General features: G+C 41.3%; 1 protein-coding gene across 3 annotated transcripts in view; it reads right to left on the bottom strand.

Annotated features, from left to right (window-relative positions):
- Window positions 1–529: 529 nt before the first annotated feature.
- Window positions 530–21,153, bottom strand: part of LOC147103205 (calcipressin-3-like) — a 165,848-nt gene continuing 145,224 nt past the window's right edge. For all 3 annotated transcript variants that reach the window (XM_085962628.1, XM_085962626.1, XM_085962627.1), the window contains one exon: window positions 530–10,846. In XM_085962628.1, the coding sequence (XP_085818754.1) occupies window positions 10,689–10,846 (158 nt within the window). In that variant the 3' untranslated portion in view covers window positions 530–10,688. The remainder of the gene's footprint in view (window positions 10,847–21,153) is intronic.

The raw sequence follows: 21,153 nt of genomic DNA, 5'->3' as shown, positions 1-21,153 counted from the left end.
ACAATTCCTAAGTGTATTTGATAGAAATATTTAGCATATTAAAAAATATCCAACAGAACTTTGTAAATGCAACTGAAGTTTTTACATACCTGTTACCCTCCTCAATACTCCTCAACTTGGTCACTGTTTTTGTTTGAAACAACTATAAATGCAATGCATCCTTTCAGTTCTCTTGCCACAACTCTGATTGGTCCACTGATCCCCAAATTGACAAGTCAGCTTGGAACTTGGTCCTCATGCTCTTTATCCAGTCCTAGTTAAGTGTTTTGTTACCAATATGTTAGACACACTCCAAATATGCAATGCCACTTAGTTGATGTTATAGCTGAGGTTTTACAACAACTGGAATATGTTTGGGTAGTTGCACTAGGAGTGGAACACATAGTAAAATAAATGAGGCACACTGCTAGTTAGGAAGAAATATAGTATTGTACTGTGGTAAAGAATTCAAAACCAGCAATGTTGAGCAAGTTAGTTTGGATCTGTAGTTCTCTATGAAAATATTAAAATGAAACACCTTTACTTGCAATTTAAGATAACCATTCTTTTTAATCAATTAAAAATTAGGTGCATTAAACAGCATATAATATAGTAATTCATTCATTCATTAACAGTGATTACAATACAGTACTGATACAATTTATCAGATTCATTCAATAGGATGGATTTCCTTTGGTAATATTTCTGTATTCAAATTTAAAGTGGCTACTACACTGGATTATTTTTTGACTCACCAGCAAAAAACTTTCTATAACAATAATTCTTAAAACTTTAATGTTGCAACTTCCTTGCTGCTTCGTGCATAAGTACACCGCGTGGGGTGGTACTTCGTCATGCAGACTAAGGAGGTCGCGGGCTCGACCTTTGATCCATGCTCTACATTAGCCAATTAGATGGGATGGCAGTAATGGTGCTAAAAATGGCTTTTCCATCCCCTGGCGAGGGAGCTAAAAAGGAACAGACAATGGTTCCTACCCCTGATTGCTATCCTGACTACTGAATATTCCATTGACACGTACTGACCAGGCTCAATTAGAATAGTTACTTGGCCAAGGTACTAGTAGCTCACCCAAATGCCAATTTTCCTGCAGCAAGATGAAGTGTAGGAGGGAAAAGTCAGAGGGAAAATTGGAAGGAGAAAAAAAAAAGCACCTGCATCAAGGTGGCCTGATGGTACAGTATTAGTACACTACATGGAGCAGTGGGATGCAGAATCCTCTCTTTGATTCTTTATGTAACAGCTTCCTAGATGAGAGCAAGTTAATCTGTGTTTCTCTTGTGAATCTCATAGCAACCACTTTGGAACTGCATTTGCATTTGCTGTGGCCAAAAAGAGACTGCCTATTTGGCTCCTCACTTTGTGAATGGTGTGCGGTACCTGAAGCCTAATGTGCGATAAAATAACTTATAAAAGGGGGAAGAAAAACTTGGTATGGCACATTGAGCCACATGAACATCTAGGAATCATGAATGATAATTCTAAACCAATTTAGGATAGCTAAACATTATTTTAAATTCATCCCCAATTCTCCATTAGCAGATGTAGGAAAAAGCATTTATTACAAACTAAATTTACATACCTGCAATCAAATAGTAATGAACAAGGAAGTTTGTATTTATTTGCATTTCAGCATACCATTTTTCAACTTCCCCTCATACCAAAACATTCCATGTGCTAGTCTCCCCAATAAACCCACAACTTTTCATTCATCAATGGCTAAACTTCGTCCTAATATAAATTATATACACTCACTTGTACTTTATGCCGTGTCTTGGTTTGTAATCCACTTAAAAAAAAACTGCATCAGTGATTGACAGGTTTGTTTTCGAACAGCAATGTTAGCGGATTTTTTTGTTACTGGTTTCTCATTGAAGAAATACATTAGAGCAATATGGTGCTATTTCGCCTGATGGTTGGCTATAGAACTGTGCCTTTCCACTGTAAGGATCCTATAATTTTAGTTCCCAGGCTTGTCATGAGAAGACCTTATGATTTGAGGGGTATAGACAACATGTAGAATGTTGTTGCCCGATATCTGTACTTGGCTTCGTGCTGCAGATTTACAAAGAACATGTGATATCAAGAAACAATAGTAACGGTTCCCCTTTCTTTAACAGTACGCTACCTGCTACAAACGACAAATTCCATAGTAACGGAATGCCTGATAGACCTCCAATTAAGATAATAAAAGCTTTCAACTTATATTGTAATAGTCTTGCTTCTGGGAATGTAACTTGTGAACAGTCTAAGCAGATTCCTCTTGATGTGACTTATTGCAAGATATGACAAGTATGGCAAAAGGCAGTGACCACAAATGCTCAGTTTTCACTGCAATAAAAAATGACAACAGTAACTCTAATTAAATTTAGCAACATTAACAATGAAGTGGTTAAATGATGAGGAGGCTTTGACCCTTGCTGGAATATATGTCTGCTGGTGGAATGGGTGTAAACATGGCTGATGAAATTAAACGCAGAAAAGTGTGAGGTGATACATTTTGGTGGGAAGAATGAGGAGACAATACATGCTAAATGGTACAATTTTAAAGGGAGTGCAAGAAGAGAGACCTGGGGATGATTGTGCACAAATTTCTGAAGGTGGCAGGACAGGTTAACAAAGCATATGGGATCCTGGTCTACAAAAGCCAGGATGTTATGCTAAACCTATATAAAACACTCGGGCCCCAGTATTGTGTCCAATTCTGGGCATATGCTTTAGGAAGGATGTGAAGGCTTTGGAGAAGGTACAGAAGAGATTTATTAGAATGGTTCCAGGGATGAGAGCTACATGGATAGACAGGAGATTTGATAGAAGTGTTTAAAGTCATGAATAGTTTAGAGTAAATAAAGATAAACTGTTTTCAATGGCTGAAGGGTTGATAACGAGAGGGCACAGATTTAAGGTGAAAACAGAGGAGACATGAGAAAAAGCTTTTTTACACAATGAGTGGTTAGGATTTGGAATGCACTGCCTGATAGGGTGGTGGATACAGGTTCAATAGTAGCCTTCAAAAGGGAATTGGATAAATACCTGAAGAATTGCATGGATATGGGGAAAGAGCGGGGGAGTGGGACTAACTGGATTGCTCTGCGAAAGTCGACACACACTCGATGGGCCGAATGGCTTCCTTCTGTGCTGTACTATTCTATGATTCGATGATGATAGCAGCCCTCTGATGCCTAGGTGGCCATTCCTCACGTGAGGCAAGATAGTCGCGACAGGGTATGAGCTTGTGGAGAGTATCCCGTCCTGTTCTCTCAAAATCCACGCACATGCACCGTGAAGTGTTCACTGCAATTCAATCAGGAACAGGAATCCTACCCGTTTCTTTTTGCCTTTCTAAGCCTTCCTGGGGCTCAATTGTGCCAATTTATCTGCTACTCCTAGCTGCTAATCGGTCAACTTGATACAAATTGTAGTTTGAATCTGGGAATTGCATGGCGACTCCATGCAGTTCATTTTACCATGGGGGTGGGGAGGTTTGGAAGCCTAGAAAATAGGCTTTATTTACAACTGGCCTTTGGAAAATGTCTTCTTATGGCTCATCTAAGAAAAGAACCTATTTGATCCTGAAACCTAGTGCCTACACCTAGTAATTTAAATTAATCCCAATAAGGGCATCAAAGAAACATATTATCTTACTAATGTGCTGACTTAGCTCAAACCTATATTGTTTTCAAAATGGCAGGTTGAGTCTTTTTGGTCCTATGTTTAACCTTTACTGAGAAATGCTTTCTTTGTGTACAAGTTTAAATGCCAACAGCTATTTTCATGAAAACCAAATAAAACATGGCTGCAACCAGGAATAGACTATCTTTTCTATAGGAATAGACTAGCTTTTGTACAAAAACATGCATTGCTGAAATTAAAAAAAAGTTTTAGCAATGAATACATACTTATAATATTAGTGATCATTTATTTATCTACAGCAGCATGCTGATCAGATTGATTCGATGAGAAGTCTGTAAGCAGTGCACAAACAGGTTAAGTGTTGACAAGACAAGGCTTTATAATCTTATTGTGGAACATGTAGGCATATCACAATAACACTTGTTTTCTTTATTACATAATTGCTGGAACAAAATCTCACAAAGATAGCAATGAATAGCAGTACAGATTGACCAGTACCAAAATGTACCAGTCCAGTTATGCCAGTCCATGTTTTACACAATATCCAACAGCATAGGTCTGCCAGTATGACAAAAGTCTAGTCCAAACCTGAACAATAGTGATTGTGTTACAATCTCAAGATCACATTTGGAATAGCTATACTGGTTCTGCACCTGTGCCTTCTGCATTGCTTGTTCAAATCCAGTACAGATACCTATTGTACCTACAATTACTTCTGGTCCATTAGTAATTCCCAACCACTGGCCTTACCTCTTCCCAGTTTCACCACTTTCCTGGCAGGATATATATGTAAACACTAGGTTGGAATTGGTGCTCATATAAGAGTCTGTCCGATTCATAGGGAATTGTGCTAAATCCAAAATAAATGCACAATATGTCAAATGCCAGAAATTGAAGGTTTAAATTTTATTTTAAAAAACCTACAACCTAATAACAGTGATCAAGGTGCACTTTATGTAATTTAACAAAAAAGTACAAGAAATACCTGATATCTATTATACATGTGTGTATTGAAAAAAAAGTTATCTAAAGTAAATATAAGGACCTCTTAGCAGTAATGGCAAGTTTCTGGTGTTGTTTGTGAAAGATGAAAGATGCAGAACAAGTTTAAACAACATGACCATTTTATCTACTCATACCAGGGACTCTCCGCCATCTGAGATTTTCCCTTTATTCATGCATTCCATACACGATAAACACAATTTGTTATAAAACTAAAACTACGCTGTCTATTAGGCTAATTGGCTACTGCTATTGGGAACACTGGAGAATACATGAAGAAGGAGTAATTCCTAGAATCCCAGGCAAGCTATAGATGGTTATATAATTCACATACGTGTATTGTATTTTTCACCAATGTGTTCAGCTGCAGTCCAGGAATATGCTGCAGTGAATGACTGATTATTCCAAAGATTACTGAAGTGACTTAAGCATCAGAATACTCAAAGATGGCATAATTGCACACTTGCACGCACTTCTGAAAAATAAGCAAAATCTGCCAGTTACAGCCTGAAAATTGCATCAATATTTATTATAGCTTCATCAAATTTTCTTCCTTAAATGGGAACTATTACATCCATTTAGTTAGATAGTCAAGGTGGTTAGAGCCTGTGTTGTGATACCAGACAGCAGCAGCACAATTATACTGCTCACTGACAGCAATGATGATTATTTCCACTTAATTTTACATAGCAGACATGCACTCATGCATGACAAACACAATTGGTTATAAAACTAAAGCTATGCTGTCTATTAGGTTAATTGGCTACTGCTATTGGAAACAATGGAGGATGCATGGAATTATCGATCACACCTGTCCTCAATGTGAGAAGAATCACAGATAGATCATAATGAAAAAAATCCATACATTACAATCAATTATGTCCTGCCCCCAGTCATAATAATTGTCATTTTATCTGCAACAACAATGGAGAAGGGACTCAGAAAAATTAAGTATTTATGCTCAATTTGGGTCATTGTATAAATCTGCAAATCGCCAATTGTTACAATACTGTATGACATCTTATTAAACAATTATCAGACCCGAATAAAATGTGACATTCCTAAACATGATTGGTATAAATGGAGCGTATAATTATTAATTTAGATCTGCTGCTTAACAATAATATTCACAGCATATTTTTACCTGATCAAGTAGTGGGAGTTTAAAAGTTTTGTTTTAAATTGGGGCAGGATTTGAGAATGGGGAGGTTTAATTCTCACTTCAAGGGTTGCCAAGTCATTTAATATTTTAAAGTCTGCCAGTACCCCTCTGTCTGTACTCTGGTTTTGCTCAGAGTTGTCAGAATTTGTTCTATCTTAATGTGTTTTAGTACAACAAATCCATATTTTATGACTGAGTTTACATTTTGAAAAATGCATCTTACACATCACTTAACAATTCTGGTACAGCATCAGCGAGGTCAGTATAGAAACAGATAAAGGAGGTTGGTCCCTAAGTTGATGTGTTGAAATTAATGACATTTTTGTCATTCTGTTCCTCGTTCACATTTTTGTATAATTGTTTTCCCACACAAAGTACTCTGTACTGGAACTCCATTCTATTTGAACTCGAATGTAGATTCCAAGACTGTAATATTTTGAGACAAAGGATAAATCGATGGCTACGGACCAAACATGACTTAGTGCATAGATGATCTACCCAAGGTCCCAAACCACTTTAAAAGTATATTACAAGATTATTTCAAACACAATAGATGTTATTTAAAAACACGCTTGGTTTAGGGAAATTTGGTGAATTAGGTTTGCCCATGAAGCAGAGTTTTTTTTTTCATTCCTCTTCAGAATAGGGCAGTGACTACGCATATGAAGCAGCTCATTAAGGTGCATTGATGCACTGCCCTCTAGTGCTCCCACTGATACACAAGTATAAGAATTCTCATTACTGTATTTTCTATGGAATGGTTATTTAAAAAAAAGACAAATTTAGGTGCATCCTTTAACTCTTGCCTGATAATTTTTAGAATTTATCCCCCCACCCCCCCAGTTTTGTCCCCAACATAAATTACCACACATTCTCCTCCTTCCTGCCACCATGTGATCAGCCAGTAGGGCACATGACTGAAGACAAGTCAGATGATCTCACCATTACAGCAATTTAAAAAAAGTTCTAATTTCCTATTTTGGGAAGAAAATGAGACTATATTGGTTTTCTGAGAACCCAATTAATGATATGCACCTATAAACTGGGATTATGTCTGAGGTAGCGTTATTGTGAAGATTGCCACACCGGTCGGTTACTGTCTCTTGTACATTTTGCTCTGTCAGAAACAAATAACATGTCTGGGAATACTTGGACACCAACCTCCATGTGTTCCTCTGATTCTACATTACAATATTCAGCCATAGGATCACACAATATCATGATTCGTGACAATCCTTGTTTTGCAGAATTAGCCAGACGTCATCAAACTAAGAGACTCTTGGGGAGGGATGAGAAATAGATTAAAGCTTTCATTTATTTGTACAACAAAGTTTACTTTGACAAGGAAACAGTTAAAAGAACTGTGTGCAGTTATTCATTATAATAAAGATTTTCTAGTATTGACATGTCTGTAAAGGGGGCGAGTTCCTTCCTGCACTACTCAAGAGTGACTCCTGAAGGCGAAACAACAGGATATATTGTCACATACTTTCAAACAAAGAGGATAGGTTCCTGCAGGAAAGAACAAAGAGAAAAACAAAATACAAAAATAAAGTTGTTACAATTAATAACATTTATCAGTTTTAGTTGCCAATTTTTCCCTAGATTTCTATTTTAGTTAAGGGGTATCCCACTTTCCTAAGTGCAAAGAACATTAGTTGTTTCTAGTTTCAGAGATAAATCAATCCAGATCATGTAATTCGGCCTTGTAATCTGCTGCAAATTACTTCAAATTTAACTTTTTGGAATTATGATAAATCAGTAGCACAATGCATTGCAGCCCATTGGGCCTAGTGTGCAGCTTGTGTTAGGATGTGCCTGCAATCATCCACACATTACTGATCTTAGCCTCGTTTTGTGGGGTTTAAAGGCCAAGCACATGCCCATACAGTCACTCCAAGCTGCTCACATGCACCTCCTCATAGCTAGCGCTAAAGCAGCACTAGCATATCCCTGACAGCAGGTCACCCAATGACCAGGGGACAGTCTATTGCACGGATAAATTCAATGTATTATTTAAATTGCTCGAGGTTTGCTGCCCATTTTGTTCAGATATTGACCATGTTTACTTTGAACAATTCTTTACCTGCATGTTTCCCTGCAATACTGTTTTATAGTGACAATCTATCTAGATAGGAATAACTGGCCAAAATGGAGAAATGCTGACCAACCGACCTTATTGATAACTACATATCTCATTTCAGTTTATGATTAATGTAATTTATTTATAGCCAACCTGTCCTGGTTCCAAGCCAATTTTCTTGATGGTGAAAGCAGATTTTCTGGGGATGCAAGGTAAATTTGCTCCAAAATATAGGAACACACAAGAAAATTTTATATTCCACAAAATAGGACACTTTTCTAAAATAAATGTATAGACAAGAGAATATTAAACTTAATTTTTGTTAATAGAATTGAAGTTGTCAATAGTGACGGTTAGGCTACTTGACCATGGGGGGCTACCACAGTGAATGGTGGTGATGAGCTCTGCTGCAGCAGTGCTCTTTTGAGGGAAAGGTGCTGTCCTAGTCTATGCTGTCTGCCGCATCGCCCAGCAAACAGCCTACACAGGACCATAGTTGGAGTGGCACAGTCATTAAAAAACCAAATATCTTTCTTCAAACAGAAAACGGCTAGTCCTCCAGTGTGGGTTATCCTCAAGTTTTTCTAAAATCAGTGCTGGCATTTTCTTTGTTGCGGCTTTTCTGCCCTGGACGTCTGGTTGAGTTGAAGCCACTGTGGTCCTCGTGATGAAATTTCTGCGCATGCATGCTCCCCACTGGTGGGATGACACAGGCATGCGAAAACAAATCCAACCCAGAACAAAGCGGCTCTTTTCTGCCAGAACCAGGCCCTGAATGAAAGGTATGAAATTGCAATCCTTGGGCAGGAGATTCCTATGAAAAGTGGGAAAGTTAGCAGGACGGATTGAAAAAAATAAAGGGGCTGCAGAGAAAACCGGAGGCTGCTTTACATGCCCTTATGGATCAGGAAACTGAACATCTAACAATGTAGCCTTGTAAAGGCTTGTGCAAACTGGCTATCTGAATAGTTCAAATATTCATTCAACGTCATGGTCAAAATCAAAAACTTTAACAGTGATTTAAATTTCAGAAGAGCAGTTTAAACCTCTACACTTGCAGGTTAGACCATTATGGGGCATAGTACAAGAATCTCGGTCTGGATTATGCAGTCACCCTTAAACAAAATCAGGTTCACAGTTTAAAAATCTCTGTTACAATTAGGTTTAAGACATAAACCTACTGTACATCTAACTCAATCTGAAATCTTAGTTCAGTAACAAAGGGTTCTACTTAACCCTTTGAGGACTATGATGAAAAGAACCTGCATTTATAGAGATACTATTACAGGTACATAAATACTGTAACAGATTTTTAATTTCAGTCAGAATATTGTGTAAATCATAGTTCTACAGGTTATATGTTCTCCTAAATCCAAGTCATATTTATCGCAAAATTTGCAAAATACAAGTTCTGTAAACTGTATAGGGATTTTGAATATTACGAAGCAAATGTGCTAGTCTACCCTTAATTCAAAATTGCTTAATTCAAATTTTATCTGCTAATTCAAATTTTTCAGCCTGAAATTCTACTTTGCTGTGTTATTTAATTCAAATTATTGGACAATTAATTTTTAATGCAATAAATGACTATCAGAGGTTATTAAAGATAATTCAGCAGAAACTACCCAACAGCAAGCATATGCTTCTCTTCATTTAAATCATTGCTCGAGCAAGTGGTTTGTTGTAGCAAGTAATTTGTTATCCTCCAGATCTGCTCATTAGCTCTAGAAACTTTTATGCAAAATTGCAATACTCAGGCAACAAATTAAGTCACATTGGACAACTGTAGAAATTAGTGGAATTTGTTGTAGGATGTCACACCATGACAAATCACTTGTCTGAAATCATTATCGTTAAGCAAACATGATTGAATGGATGGGAATTCACTAGTCCCTCCTCATTAACAGAGTGACACTAACTAGGCTCAACCTGTGAACTAAGTTTTGAAAAGGGGTAACAAGCCTGAAACAATGACTGTTCTCTCCACAGATGCTGACTGACCTGCTGCTGTGCCCTTGCAGCTTTTTCGGTTTTGTTTCAGCCAGTAAACTGACTTTATAAAAGACTCAGACAAAAGACATGCAAGCACAAACTGCACAAAGTCTGGAATTTTTCCACTGCAAAAGTAAGCTGCATTATATATATTTCACCTCACCATTGCTTGGGGAGGGTGGGAAAAGAGAGAATGGGGAGGTGGGGAAAGATGTGGGTGAAGAATGCTTCACATCTGTCAGTCTCTTTCTCTCAGAACATAATAAGCTAGAAGTGTCACAAGTATATAGATGCCAGAGGTTTCACTTCCCTCTTATATGGTCAGTATTTGTTCAAAACAACATACAAAACACATATACACACACACACACACACACACACACACACACACACGAGAAGTGATAACACTGCAGTATGAGACAATAGCAACGTTTACATATCACACATCTGAAAAGGGCTGAAATAGAGCTTTGATTGAACACTGAAGCTGGAAAACAATTTTATGGATTTGAAGCTTTTTGGAGGAGGATGAAGCAATCCACAAACCATCCTGCAATTTTGTTCCCCTATCAGCCAACATCACTTATAGTTTTAATTTAGTGCCTGGTGAGGCCTGAACAATCTGTGTGAAGATGGAATAAAGCTTCAAAGCCACAAAAAAAGGAGTCCTTACAGTTGTTCTTTTATTAGGCAATCACCTAAATTACTACTTTCTTTTTTAAGACGAAGGATAAACAGTCCTTAAGAAAAAAAGAGACAGCCGTTGAATTGTTGCTGCAGTAAATGATATGGTCACAGGAGGCAGGCAGACAGGACGCTCATTTCTTCACTGTTGGTACACTATCTGGTCGTTTCGTTTGAACAATTTTTTGTTTTGGCAGCTTAACTGCACCTTCCTCTTCATTTTCGCTCTCACAGATATGAACGACAACACTCGGAGTGCATTCTGTTCCTGCATGAACCTCGTACTTTTCACCTACAGCACAATGAAGGAAACACAGCAATGACTTGACATTTCGGCAAATGACAGAAAATCTCTAAATTAGATGAGGGAAATTTCCCTTCTCTTTCTGAAAGAAATACATGCATTTCCATCTCTTTTATAACAGAGGGTTAAAAGAGGAACCACGGCAATGCCTTTGACATTCTGGGTGCATGAGCATCCGTTTATGCATTTGCGCTTATAAAGGAGACAGAATGGCTGCAGTAAGTCACCAACAAAATCTGAGATGGTCCCAGTTATAGTCACATTTACTTGAAAATATTACTACATTTGAAAAAAAGAGCTGCATTTTTTGAATATATTAATGGCAGATACAGCTCTGGAAATTTTCCGAGGCTCTGTGAAGCTGTTCAGAGACTGGGCAGACAGCAGCTAGATAATGTCATTACAGCCTGGCAAGTTTACATAGGCAAAACTCATTTGAAATGTGGGCACATGAATTTATAATGAGAAGTTGACATGAAAAGTGTGACAGCAAGTAGTGCAGACAGAAAGTGCACTCAGACGCAAGATTTTAATTATAATGATCGGTGAAATGGTGCATGAATGATGTCAGTAAAGTTTGCCCTGGTGCTGCCCCATGATGTTCTATTTTGTTTCAGATGTGTTGCACCTTTTACTATTACTCCTTCCAAGGGATTCATAAGAACATAAGAAAGAAGAGCAGGAGTAGGCCATAGGGCCCATCGAGCCTGCTCCGCCATTCAATAAGATCATGGCTGATCATCGACCTCAACTCCACTTTCCCGCCCGATCTTCATATCACTTGATTCACCTAGAGTCCAAAAATCTATTTATCTCAGCCTTGAATATATTCAAGACTCAGCATTCACAACCCTCTGAGTGAAGAAATTCCTCCTCATCTTGGTCTTAAATGGGCTACCCCTTATCCGAAGACTATGCTCCCTAGTTCTAGACACTCCAGCCAGGGGAAACAACCTCTCAGCATCTACCCTGTCAATCCCCTTCAGAATATTGTATGTTTCAATGAGATCACCTCTCATTCTTCTAAACGCCAGAGTATAGGCCCATTCTACATAATCTCTCATCATAGGACAGCCCTCTCACCCCAGGAATCAATCTGGTGAATCTTCAAGGCAAGTATATCCTTCCTTAGATAAGGAGACCAAAACTGTGCACAGTACTCCATGTGTGGTCTCACCAAGGCCCTGTACAATTGTAGCAAGACTTCCTTACTCTTATACTCCAACCCCCTTGCAATAAAGGCCAACATGCCATTTGCCTTCCTTATTGCTTGTTGTACCTGCATGCTAGCTTTCTGTGTTTCTTGCACGAGGACACCCAAATCTCTCTGAACACCAACATTTGAAAGATTCTCACCATTTTTAAAATATTCTGTTTTTCTATTCTTCCTACCAAAGTGAATAACCTCACATTTCCCTACATTATACTCCATCTGCCACCTTACTGCCCACTCACTAAGTCTATCTATATCCCCTTGCAGACTCTTTGGGCTGGATTTTCATTCAGGAGTCGGGTTGGAGGCGGGACTACAACTAATCAGGGTAGTAGTCCCGCCTCCATCGAGATGCGGCCAATCCACGCGATTTTAACTTGATTGACCTTGTTGAGCCCGCCCAGCGGGCTCAGCAGGCCAATTAAGGGCCACCCGGCAACAGGTGACGTCACAGACTGAAATTTCATCTGTCAAGACGTTTTGACAGATGAAATATCGGTGTTTCACAGCTGTTTGAAGCTGTCAAACACAGTCTTACTTCTAATATGAATCCTTCTCCACAGACTCAGTTAGAAATCTCTCCTGCACAGAAAGCTGCAGGCTGTCACTTTTGACAGATCGCAGCCATTCTGCTTTCTGTGCCGGTGAGATGAGAGACTCCCCGAATCTAAAGGAAGGAAGGCTGAAAAGGTAAGGAAAGGTAATTTACACTTCCTTAATCACACCAAACACACTTACCTCTGCACTCATGCACACATCACTCACCTGAACACCGACACCTCGACCCCTCTAAGCCCTTCAACCCGACGGCCTGACTCCTCCAACTTGGCGTGGTTTGGAGCCATCGGGAATCCCACAGTTCAAGCTTCAAAATAGGGATTAGGCTAAAAACTGCCTGTTAACTGCCCGTTAACAGGCAGTTAATTGGCACTAATCCCTTCCTGCCTCGGGTAAGCGGGTCCCAGTACGGGGCGGGTACCCGCCTCCTTTGAAACTGGCATGGAGCCGGGTTGGGGGCGGGATGGTGTCGGGACCCCCGATTTCGGGAATTTAACCCCCCCGCACGCCTCCAATCCCGACTCCACGGCACAGTGAAAATCGAGCCCTTTGTGTTCTCCTCACAGCTTATTGTCCCACCTAGCTTTGTATCATCATTTCTTTGAAGAAGTACATTTGTTGATACAAAAGCAAAATACTGCAGATGCTGGAAATCTGAAATAAAAACAGAAAATGATGGAAATACTGAGGTCAGGCAGCATCTGTGGAAAGAGAAACAGAGTTAACGTTTCAGGTCGATGACCCTTGGTCATTCTGACGAAGGGTCATCAACCTGAAACGTTAACTCTGTTTCTCTCTCCACAGATGCTGAAGACCTGCTGAGTATTTCCAGCATTTTCTGTTTTTATTTAAGTGCATTTGTTGGTTGGTTGCCAGTTTCATGAACCGCCTACTGGTATCTATAGACTTTCTAGGCTTTGTATTGCATTGCACTGCAAATGAATCAGCAATGGCCCATGGCCAATGGTAGCCTAGATGAGGAGTTTATAGAATGTTTTCGGGATAGTTTCTTAGAACAGCACGTTCTGGAGCCAACCAGAGAGCAGGCTATACTAGGTCTAGTATTATGCATCGAGATAGGATTAATTAACAACCTCAGAGTGAAGGCACCCCTAGGTAGCATTGAATTTTACATTCAGTTTGAGGGAGAGAAGAGTTCAAGACCAGTATTTTAAACTTAAATAAGGGCAATTATGAGGGCATGAAAGCAGAGCTAGCTAAAGTGAACTGGCAAATTAGGTTAATGGATAGGTCAATAGAGTTGCAGTGGCAGACATTTAAGGGGATATTTCAGAATACAGAGAATATATACATTCCAACGAGAAAGAAAAATTCCAAGGGGAGGACCCGCCATCCATGGTTAACTAAAAAAGTTAAAGATAGTATCAAACTTAAAGAAAAAACATATAATTGCACACAGATGGGTGGCAGGTCAGAAGATTGGACAGAATATAAAAAGCAGCAAAGAATGACTAAAAGATTAATAAGGGGAGAAAAATTAGAGTACGAGAGAAAGCTAGCTAGACATATAAAAACAGATAGTAAGAGTTTCTATAGATATTTTAAAAAGAAAAGTCAACAAAGTAAGCATTGGTCCTATAAAAAGTGAGTCTGAGGAATTAATAAAGGAAAATAAGGAGATGGCAGTTGAATTGAACAGGTATTTTGCATCGGTCTTCACTATAGAGGATACAAGTAACATCCCAGAAATAGCTGTAAATCAGGAAATGGAAGGGAGGGAGGAACTCAGATAATTACAATCACCAGGGAAGTGGTACTGAGCAAATTGTTGGAGCTGCAGGCTGACAACTCCCCGGGTCCTGATGGACTTCATCCTAGGGCTTAGTGAGATAGTTGATGCATTGGTTTTAATTTTCCAAAATTCCCTAGATTTGGGGAAGGTTCCATTAGATTGGAAAATAGCGAATGTAACTCCTTTATTCAAAAAGGGAGGGAGACAGAAAGCAGGAAACTACAGGCCAGTTAGCTTAACATCCGTCATAGGGAAGATGTTGGAAGCTCTTATTAAAGACGTTATAGCAGGGCACTTCGAAAAGTTCAAGGTAATCAGGCAGAATCAACAGGAGCTAGGAAATAAATTAAAAAGCAGGACCTCAAAAAGGTAGTAATCTCAGGGTTACTCCCAGTGCCACGTGCTAGCGAAATCAGAAATAGGAGAATAGACCAGATGAATGCGTGGCTGGAGAGATGGTGTAGGAGGGAGGGATTTAAATTCCTGAGGCATTGGGACCGATTCTGGGGAAGGTGGGACCAGTACAAGCTGGACGGGTTACACCTCGGCAGAAACGGGACCAATATCCTCGCAGGGGGGTTTGCTAGTGCTGTTGGGAAGGATTTAAACTAGTTTGTCAGGGGACTGGGAACCTAAGTGTGGGCCCAGAATGGAGAGAAACAAAGCTGGAAGTGCAAGTTGGAAAAGTAGTCAGCAAAACTAGTGAGCAGAAACAAAAGGCCAACAGTAAAGAGGGTCAGTGCAGAAAAATATTAAACAGGCATAGTTGAAGGTACTTTCTCTAAATGCACGTAGCATTCGCAACAAGGTGGATGAATTAATGGCACTAATAGAAATAAATGGGTATGATGTAATTGCCATTACAGAGACATGGTTGCAGGGTAACCAAAGCTGGGAACTGAATGTTCCAGGGTACTCAACATTCAGGAAGGACAGACAAAAAGGAAAAGGAGGTGGCGTAGCACTGTTAATAAGGGATGAGATCGGTACGGTAGAGATAAAGGCCTAGAAATTCACTGGCGCCCCAACTCGCCAGGGCGCCGGAAGTACCGCCCCGGAAGGAGTCGCGAGCGCCCACTGGAAATTCAGTTTCAGCGCCCCAAACTGAAGCACGGCACTACTCGAGGCACCCCGCATCCATCTTGGGGCACTGCAACTGAAAATTGCAGCGCAACGTGCTGCGCCACATGCTGCGGCACGGCGCGCTGTGGTACTGCAGGCCTTCCTCCCCTTCTTAAAGGGGAGGGGCCTGCTGCAGCGCGATCGGCGATCGCGAGTGCCGGCAAAAGAGCCCGGCACCAAGGAGAAGTGCCGGGCTCTTGGGACACAGCCGGCACAACGTGGGGGTGTGGGGGGGGGGTGCTCAGGAGGCCAGGGACAGCGGCGTGAAGAGGTGCCGGCAGGCGGCTGAACCGGTCGCAAATTGCGACCGGCGTTAAAGCAGGGGGCGCTACCAAATTTGGCGATCGGGGCGGTAGCGGGGCGCTGCGCACACCGATGACGTCATCGGTGGCGGCGCAGCGCTAACGGCTAGCGCCGCCATTAGCGCCCCGCTAAATTTAGCGGGAGGTGTGGCCAGTGGCGCTAAACCCACTAAGTGCCCTCTTTGGGCGCTAACGGGTGGCGCAGGTCACTGAATTTCTAGGCCAAAAGATCTTGGCTTGGCAGATCGTGATGTAGAACTGGAATCAGTTTGGGTGGAGCTAAGAAACAGCAAAGGGCGGAAAACATTGGTGGGAGTTGTGTATAGGCCACCAAACAGTAATGGTAATGTAGGGCACAGTATCAATCAAGAGATTAGAAGTCCATGTAACAAGGGCAATACAGTAATCATGGGGGACTTTAATCTACATATTAACTGGGCAAATCAAATTACCACTAATGGTGTGGAAGACGAATTCTTGGAATGCATGCGAGATGGTTTCCTGGATCAGTATGTGGAGGAACCAACCAGGGAACAGGCTATTCTGGATCTGGTACTGTGTAATGAGAAAGGGCTAATCAATAATCTTGTGGTAAAGGGGCCTTTAGGGACAAGTGACCATAATATGATTGAATTTTACATTAGGTTTGAGAGTGATGTAGTCCAATCTGAAACTAAGGTCTTCAATCTAAACAGGAAACTACAAGGGTATGAGGGACAAGTTGGCCATGGTAGATTGGGAGACTATACTAAAAGGTATGAAGGTGGACATACAATGGCTAACATTCAAGGAAATAAACCATAATTTGCAACAAACATATATTCCTCTAGGGCTTAAAAACCCAAAAGGAAAAGTGATCCAACCATGGCTAACAAAAGAAATTAAAGCTAGTATTAAGTCAAAAGGAGGAAGCTTATAAAGTTGCCAGAAAAAGCGGTCAGCCTGAGGATTGGGATCTTTTTAGAAATCAGCAAAGGGGGACCAAGAAATTGATAAAGGGAAAATGGAATATGACCACAAACTAGCGAAAAATATAAAAATGGATTGTAAAAGCTTCTATAGGCATGTGAAAAGGAAAAGACTGGCGAAGGTAAATGTAGGTCCTTTACGGTCAGAGATGGGAGAATTTATAATGGAAATTAAATAAATACTTTGTTTCTGTCTTCACGGAGGAAAATGCAAAAAACCTCCCGAAATACGAGAAAGCCAAGGGTGTGACGAGAATGAGGAACTTAAAGAAATTATTAGCAAAAAAACAGTACTAGCAAAATTAATGGGACTAAAAGTCGATAAATCCCAAGGACTGGATGACCTACATCCTAGGGTTTTGAAAGAGGTGGCCATTGGAATAGTGGACGCATTGGTTGTCATCTTCCAAAATTCTATAGATTCTGGATCGGTTCCTGCAGATTGGAGGATAGCAAATGTAGCCCCGCTATTTAAGAATGGAGGGAGAGAGAAAACGGGGAACTACAGACCTGTTACAACTAATGTGAGGCTAAGAGTCATGCTGGAAAATGCTGGAATCCATTATAAAGGATGCAATAACTGGGCACTTAGAAACTAATAGTAAGATTGGGCAGAGTCAACATGGATTTATGAAAGGGAAATCCTGTTTGACAAACCTATTGAAGTTCTTTGAGGATGTAACTAGTGGAGTAGACAAAGGGGAACCGGTAGATGTGGCGTATCTGGATTTTCAGAAGGCCTCCGATAAGATCCCACACAAGAGGTTGGTGAACAAAATAAGGGCACATGGAATTGGGGGTAATATACTAGCATGGATTGAGAATTGGTTAACAGACAGAAAACAAAGAGTAGGGATAAACGGGTCTTTTTCAGGATGTAAGGCTGTGATTAGTGGGGTACCGCAAGGATCGGTGCTTGGGCCCCAGCTATTCATAATCTATATCAACGATTTGGATGAGGGGGACTAAATGTAACATTTCCAAATTTGCCGATGATACAAAGCTAGGTGGCAGTGTCATTTGCGAAGAGGATGCGAAGATGCTTCAAGGGGATCTCGACAGGCTCAGTGAGTGGGCGAGAACATGGCAGATGGAACATAATGTGGATAAATGTGAAGTTATCCACTTTGGTAGAAAAAACAGAAAGGCAGAGTATTTCCTAAATGGTGAAAGATTGGGGAATGCAGATGCTCAAAGGGACCTGGGTGTCCTTGTACATGAGTCACTGAAAGTGAATGTGCAGCAAGCCATTAGGAAAGCAAATGGTATACTGGCCTTCATTACAAGAGGATTTGAGTACAGGAGTAAAGAAGTCTTACTCCAATTATATAGGGCCTTGGTGAGACCACACCTGGAGTACTGTGTCCTTACCTAAGGAAGGATATACTTGCCATAGAGGGAGTGCAACAAAGGTTCACGAGATTGATTCCTAGGATGGCGGGACTGTCATATGAGAAGAGATCGCGTAAACTAGGCCTGTATTCTCTTGAATTCAGAAGAATGAGAGGGGATCTCATTGAAGCATACAAAATTATTACAGGGCTTGATAGGATGGATGCTGGGAAAATGTTTCCCTTGGCTGGAACCAGGGGCCACAGCCTCAAGATAAAGGGTAGGCCATTCAGGACTGAGATGAGAAGAAATTTCTTCACTCAGAGGGTGGTGAATCTTTGGAATTCTCTACCCCAGAGGGCTGTGGAGGCTCAGTCATTGGGTATATTCAAAACAGAAATCAATAGATTTCTGACTAGTAAGGGCATCAAGGGATATGGCGATAGGGCCGGTGAATGGAGTTGAGGCAGAAAATCAGCCATGATCTCACTGAATGGCGGAGCAGGCTCGAATGGCCTACTCCTGCTGCTATTTCTTATGTCCTTAACATGGTTTTGTGAAAGGGAAATCATGTTTAACCAATTTATTGGAGTTCTTTGAGGAAGTAACAAGTGCTGTGGATAAAAGGGAACCGGTGGATGTAGTGCACTTAGATTTCCAGAAGGCATTTGATAAGGTGCCACATCAAAGGTTATTGCGGAAAATAAAAGCTCATGATGTAGGGGGTAACATATTGGCATGGGTAGAAGATTGGCTAGCTAACAGGAAACAGAGAGTAGGCATAAATGGGTCATTTTCTGGTTGCAAGATGTAACGAGTGGTGTGCCACAGGGATCAGTGCTGGGGCCTCAACTTTTTACAATTTATATAAATGACTTAGATGAAGGGACCGAAGGTATGGTTGCTAAATTTGCTGATGACACAAAGATAGGTAGGAAAGTAAATTGTGAACAGGACATAAGGAGGCTACAAAGGGATATAGATAGCTTAAGTGAGTGGGCAAAGATCTGGCAAATGGAGTATAATGTGGGAAAATGTGAAGTTGTCCATTTTGGCAGGAAGAATAAAAAAGCATATTATCTAAATGGTGAGCGATTGCAGAGCTCGGAGATGCAGAGGGATCTGGGTGTCCGAGTGCATGAATCGCAAAAGGTTAGTATGCAGGTACAGCAAGTGTCATAAATCGCAACTTCTACAAGAAGTAACTCAGGAAGTACTACTGGACGGCCAGCTGAGGGCGCCGTCCGAGGAGTATAAATACTCGGGCGTGGGCCCAGCTTGGCCAGAGACAATCTGGAAACAGGAAGCTAGTGACTACTAACTAGACCTCCATGTTTTGTTACAAGTCGATTAAAGCCTTGCTTTATGTTCAACCAAGTGCATAGTGAGTCTTTATTATGTCAATTTAATCGACTTGTTATCGTCTCCACGCTTTGGGTGATTCGGAACAACCAGCTGCAACTCGAACCGCAGAAAGGAACTTGGGCAAGAAACTGATCAATCATGGAAAAAGTCCTTAGACCCGCTCGTCTTGTCCTGGACCCGAATGCACCTGCGGCAGCGAAGGTATGGAAGCATTGGTTTCGTACCTTTAGCAACTTTCTTGAAGAATGTGGGGCGGATGCCCTTAATAAGTTACGAATGCTTAGTAACTACGTATCCCCTCATGTGTATGATTATATTGAGGACTGTATAGACTACGACGCTGCTATCCAAATTTTACAGCAGCTATACGTCAAGTCCCCAAATGAAATCTTTGCTCGACACCTACTGGCCACAACTCGGCAGCAGCCTGGGGAATCACTCGATGAATTCCTCCAGAAACTTCGCAGGCTCAGCAAAGATTGTAACCTTCAACCGGTTACAGCTGAACAGTATCAAGAGGAACTAATCCGCGATTCCTTTATCAATGGGATTGTATCCCCTTTTATACGTCAGCGCCTGCTGGAAAATAAAACCCTCAATTTACGGGCTGCTTATGACCAGGCGTGTTCCCTGGACTTAGCCAAGAAGAATGCAGACACTTATCTCCCACCACGTGCACGGGCGGTGGCTATCACCTTTAATGAGTCTTTCGATAGGTCTCGGGTAGATGCCCCCGCTGATGATGACTCTACTCTAATGGGCGACGACCCTACCCTAGAGGCCTTCGCTGATGACGACCCTGCCCTAGCAGCATCCTGGCAATCAGGAAGAAAGTGTTTCTTTTGTGGAGGTACGTTCCATTACAGAAAATTTTGCCCGGCTCGTAATGCGACCTGCAATCATTGCAGCAAGAAAGGACACTTTTCCAAGGTATGCCAGTCATGGGCCTCTGCTAACAAGAAAGGCCGCTCCTCTAAAGCATACCGGTCGAGAGCTCCTGTTAGCTTCACAGCTGCTATCTATGGAGCTGCTCCTCCCCCAAGAACCACTGCTAAGGCTACAGCTGCCGAAGGAAAAATTGCCCCTCCTCCCATCACAGCTGTTTTTCCCCAAAGTTTGTCCCATGCAGCCACGAAGGTTTCAGTAAATAGGCACACTGAGCACGCTAATCGACTCCTGCAGCTCTGACAGCTTCATTAGTAAGCGGGCTGTCAGCAGGCTAAAACTGCGCATTTATCCCTCGGACAGGGAGATTGCAATGGCTCTGACGACTCTGACCACCAATTCTTCTGGCTTCTGTCTTGTCAACCTCATCCTCAATGGCCACACTTATCTCTCCACCCGGCTCGGAGTACTCGAAAACTTATGCAGCGATGTGCTTCTGGGACAGGACTTCCAGAAGCAGCACAAAAGACTCACTTTTGAGTTTGGAGGGTCGAAGCCGGAGCTTACCATTTCTAAGGTGCCGTTTTGTGCGCTCTCGGCGGCCTTACTCGGTGAGCCCTCCCTGTTTGCCAATCTCTCCCCCAGCTGTAAACCCATAGCCACCAAATCGCGGTGCTTTAGCCAAGATGACCGAGCATTTATCGAGGCAGAAATCTCTCGCCTTTTAGCTGATGGTATTATCGAGCCGTGTTCATCTCCCTGGCGGGCTCAAGTCGTCGTTGTGAAAAACCCTTTAA

Source organism: Somniosus microcephalus, chromosome 20, assembly GCF_052327205.1.
Source record: "Somniosus microcephalus isolate GS21.2 chromosome 20, FLI_Smic_1.0, whole genome shotgun sequence".
NCBI lineage: Eukaryota > Metazoa > Chordata > Chondrichthyes > Squaliformes > Somniosidae > Somniosus > Somniosus microcephalus.
This window is presented reverse-complemented; position numbering and strand designations above follow the sequence as displayed.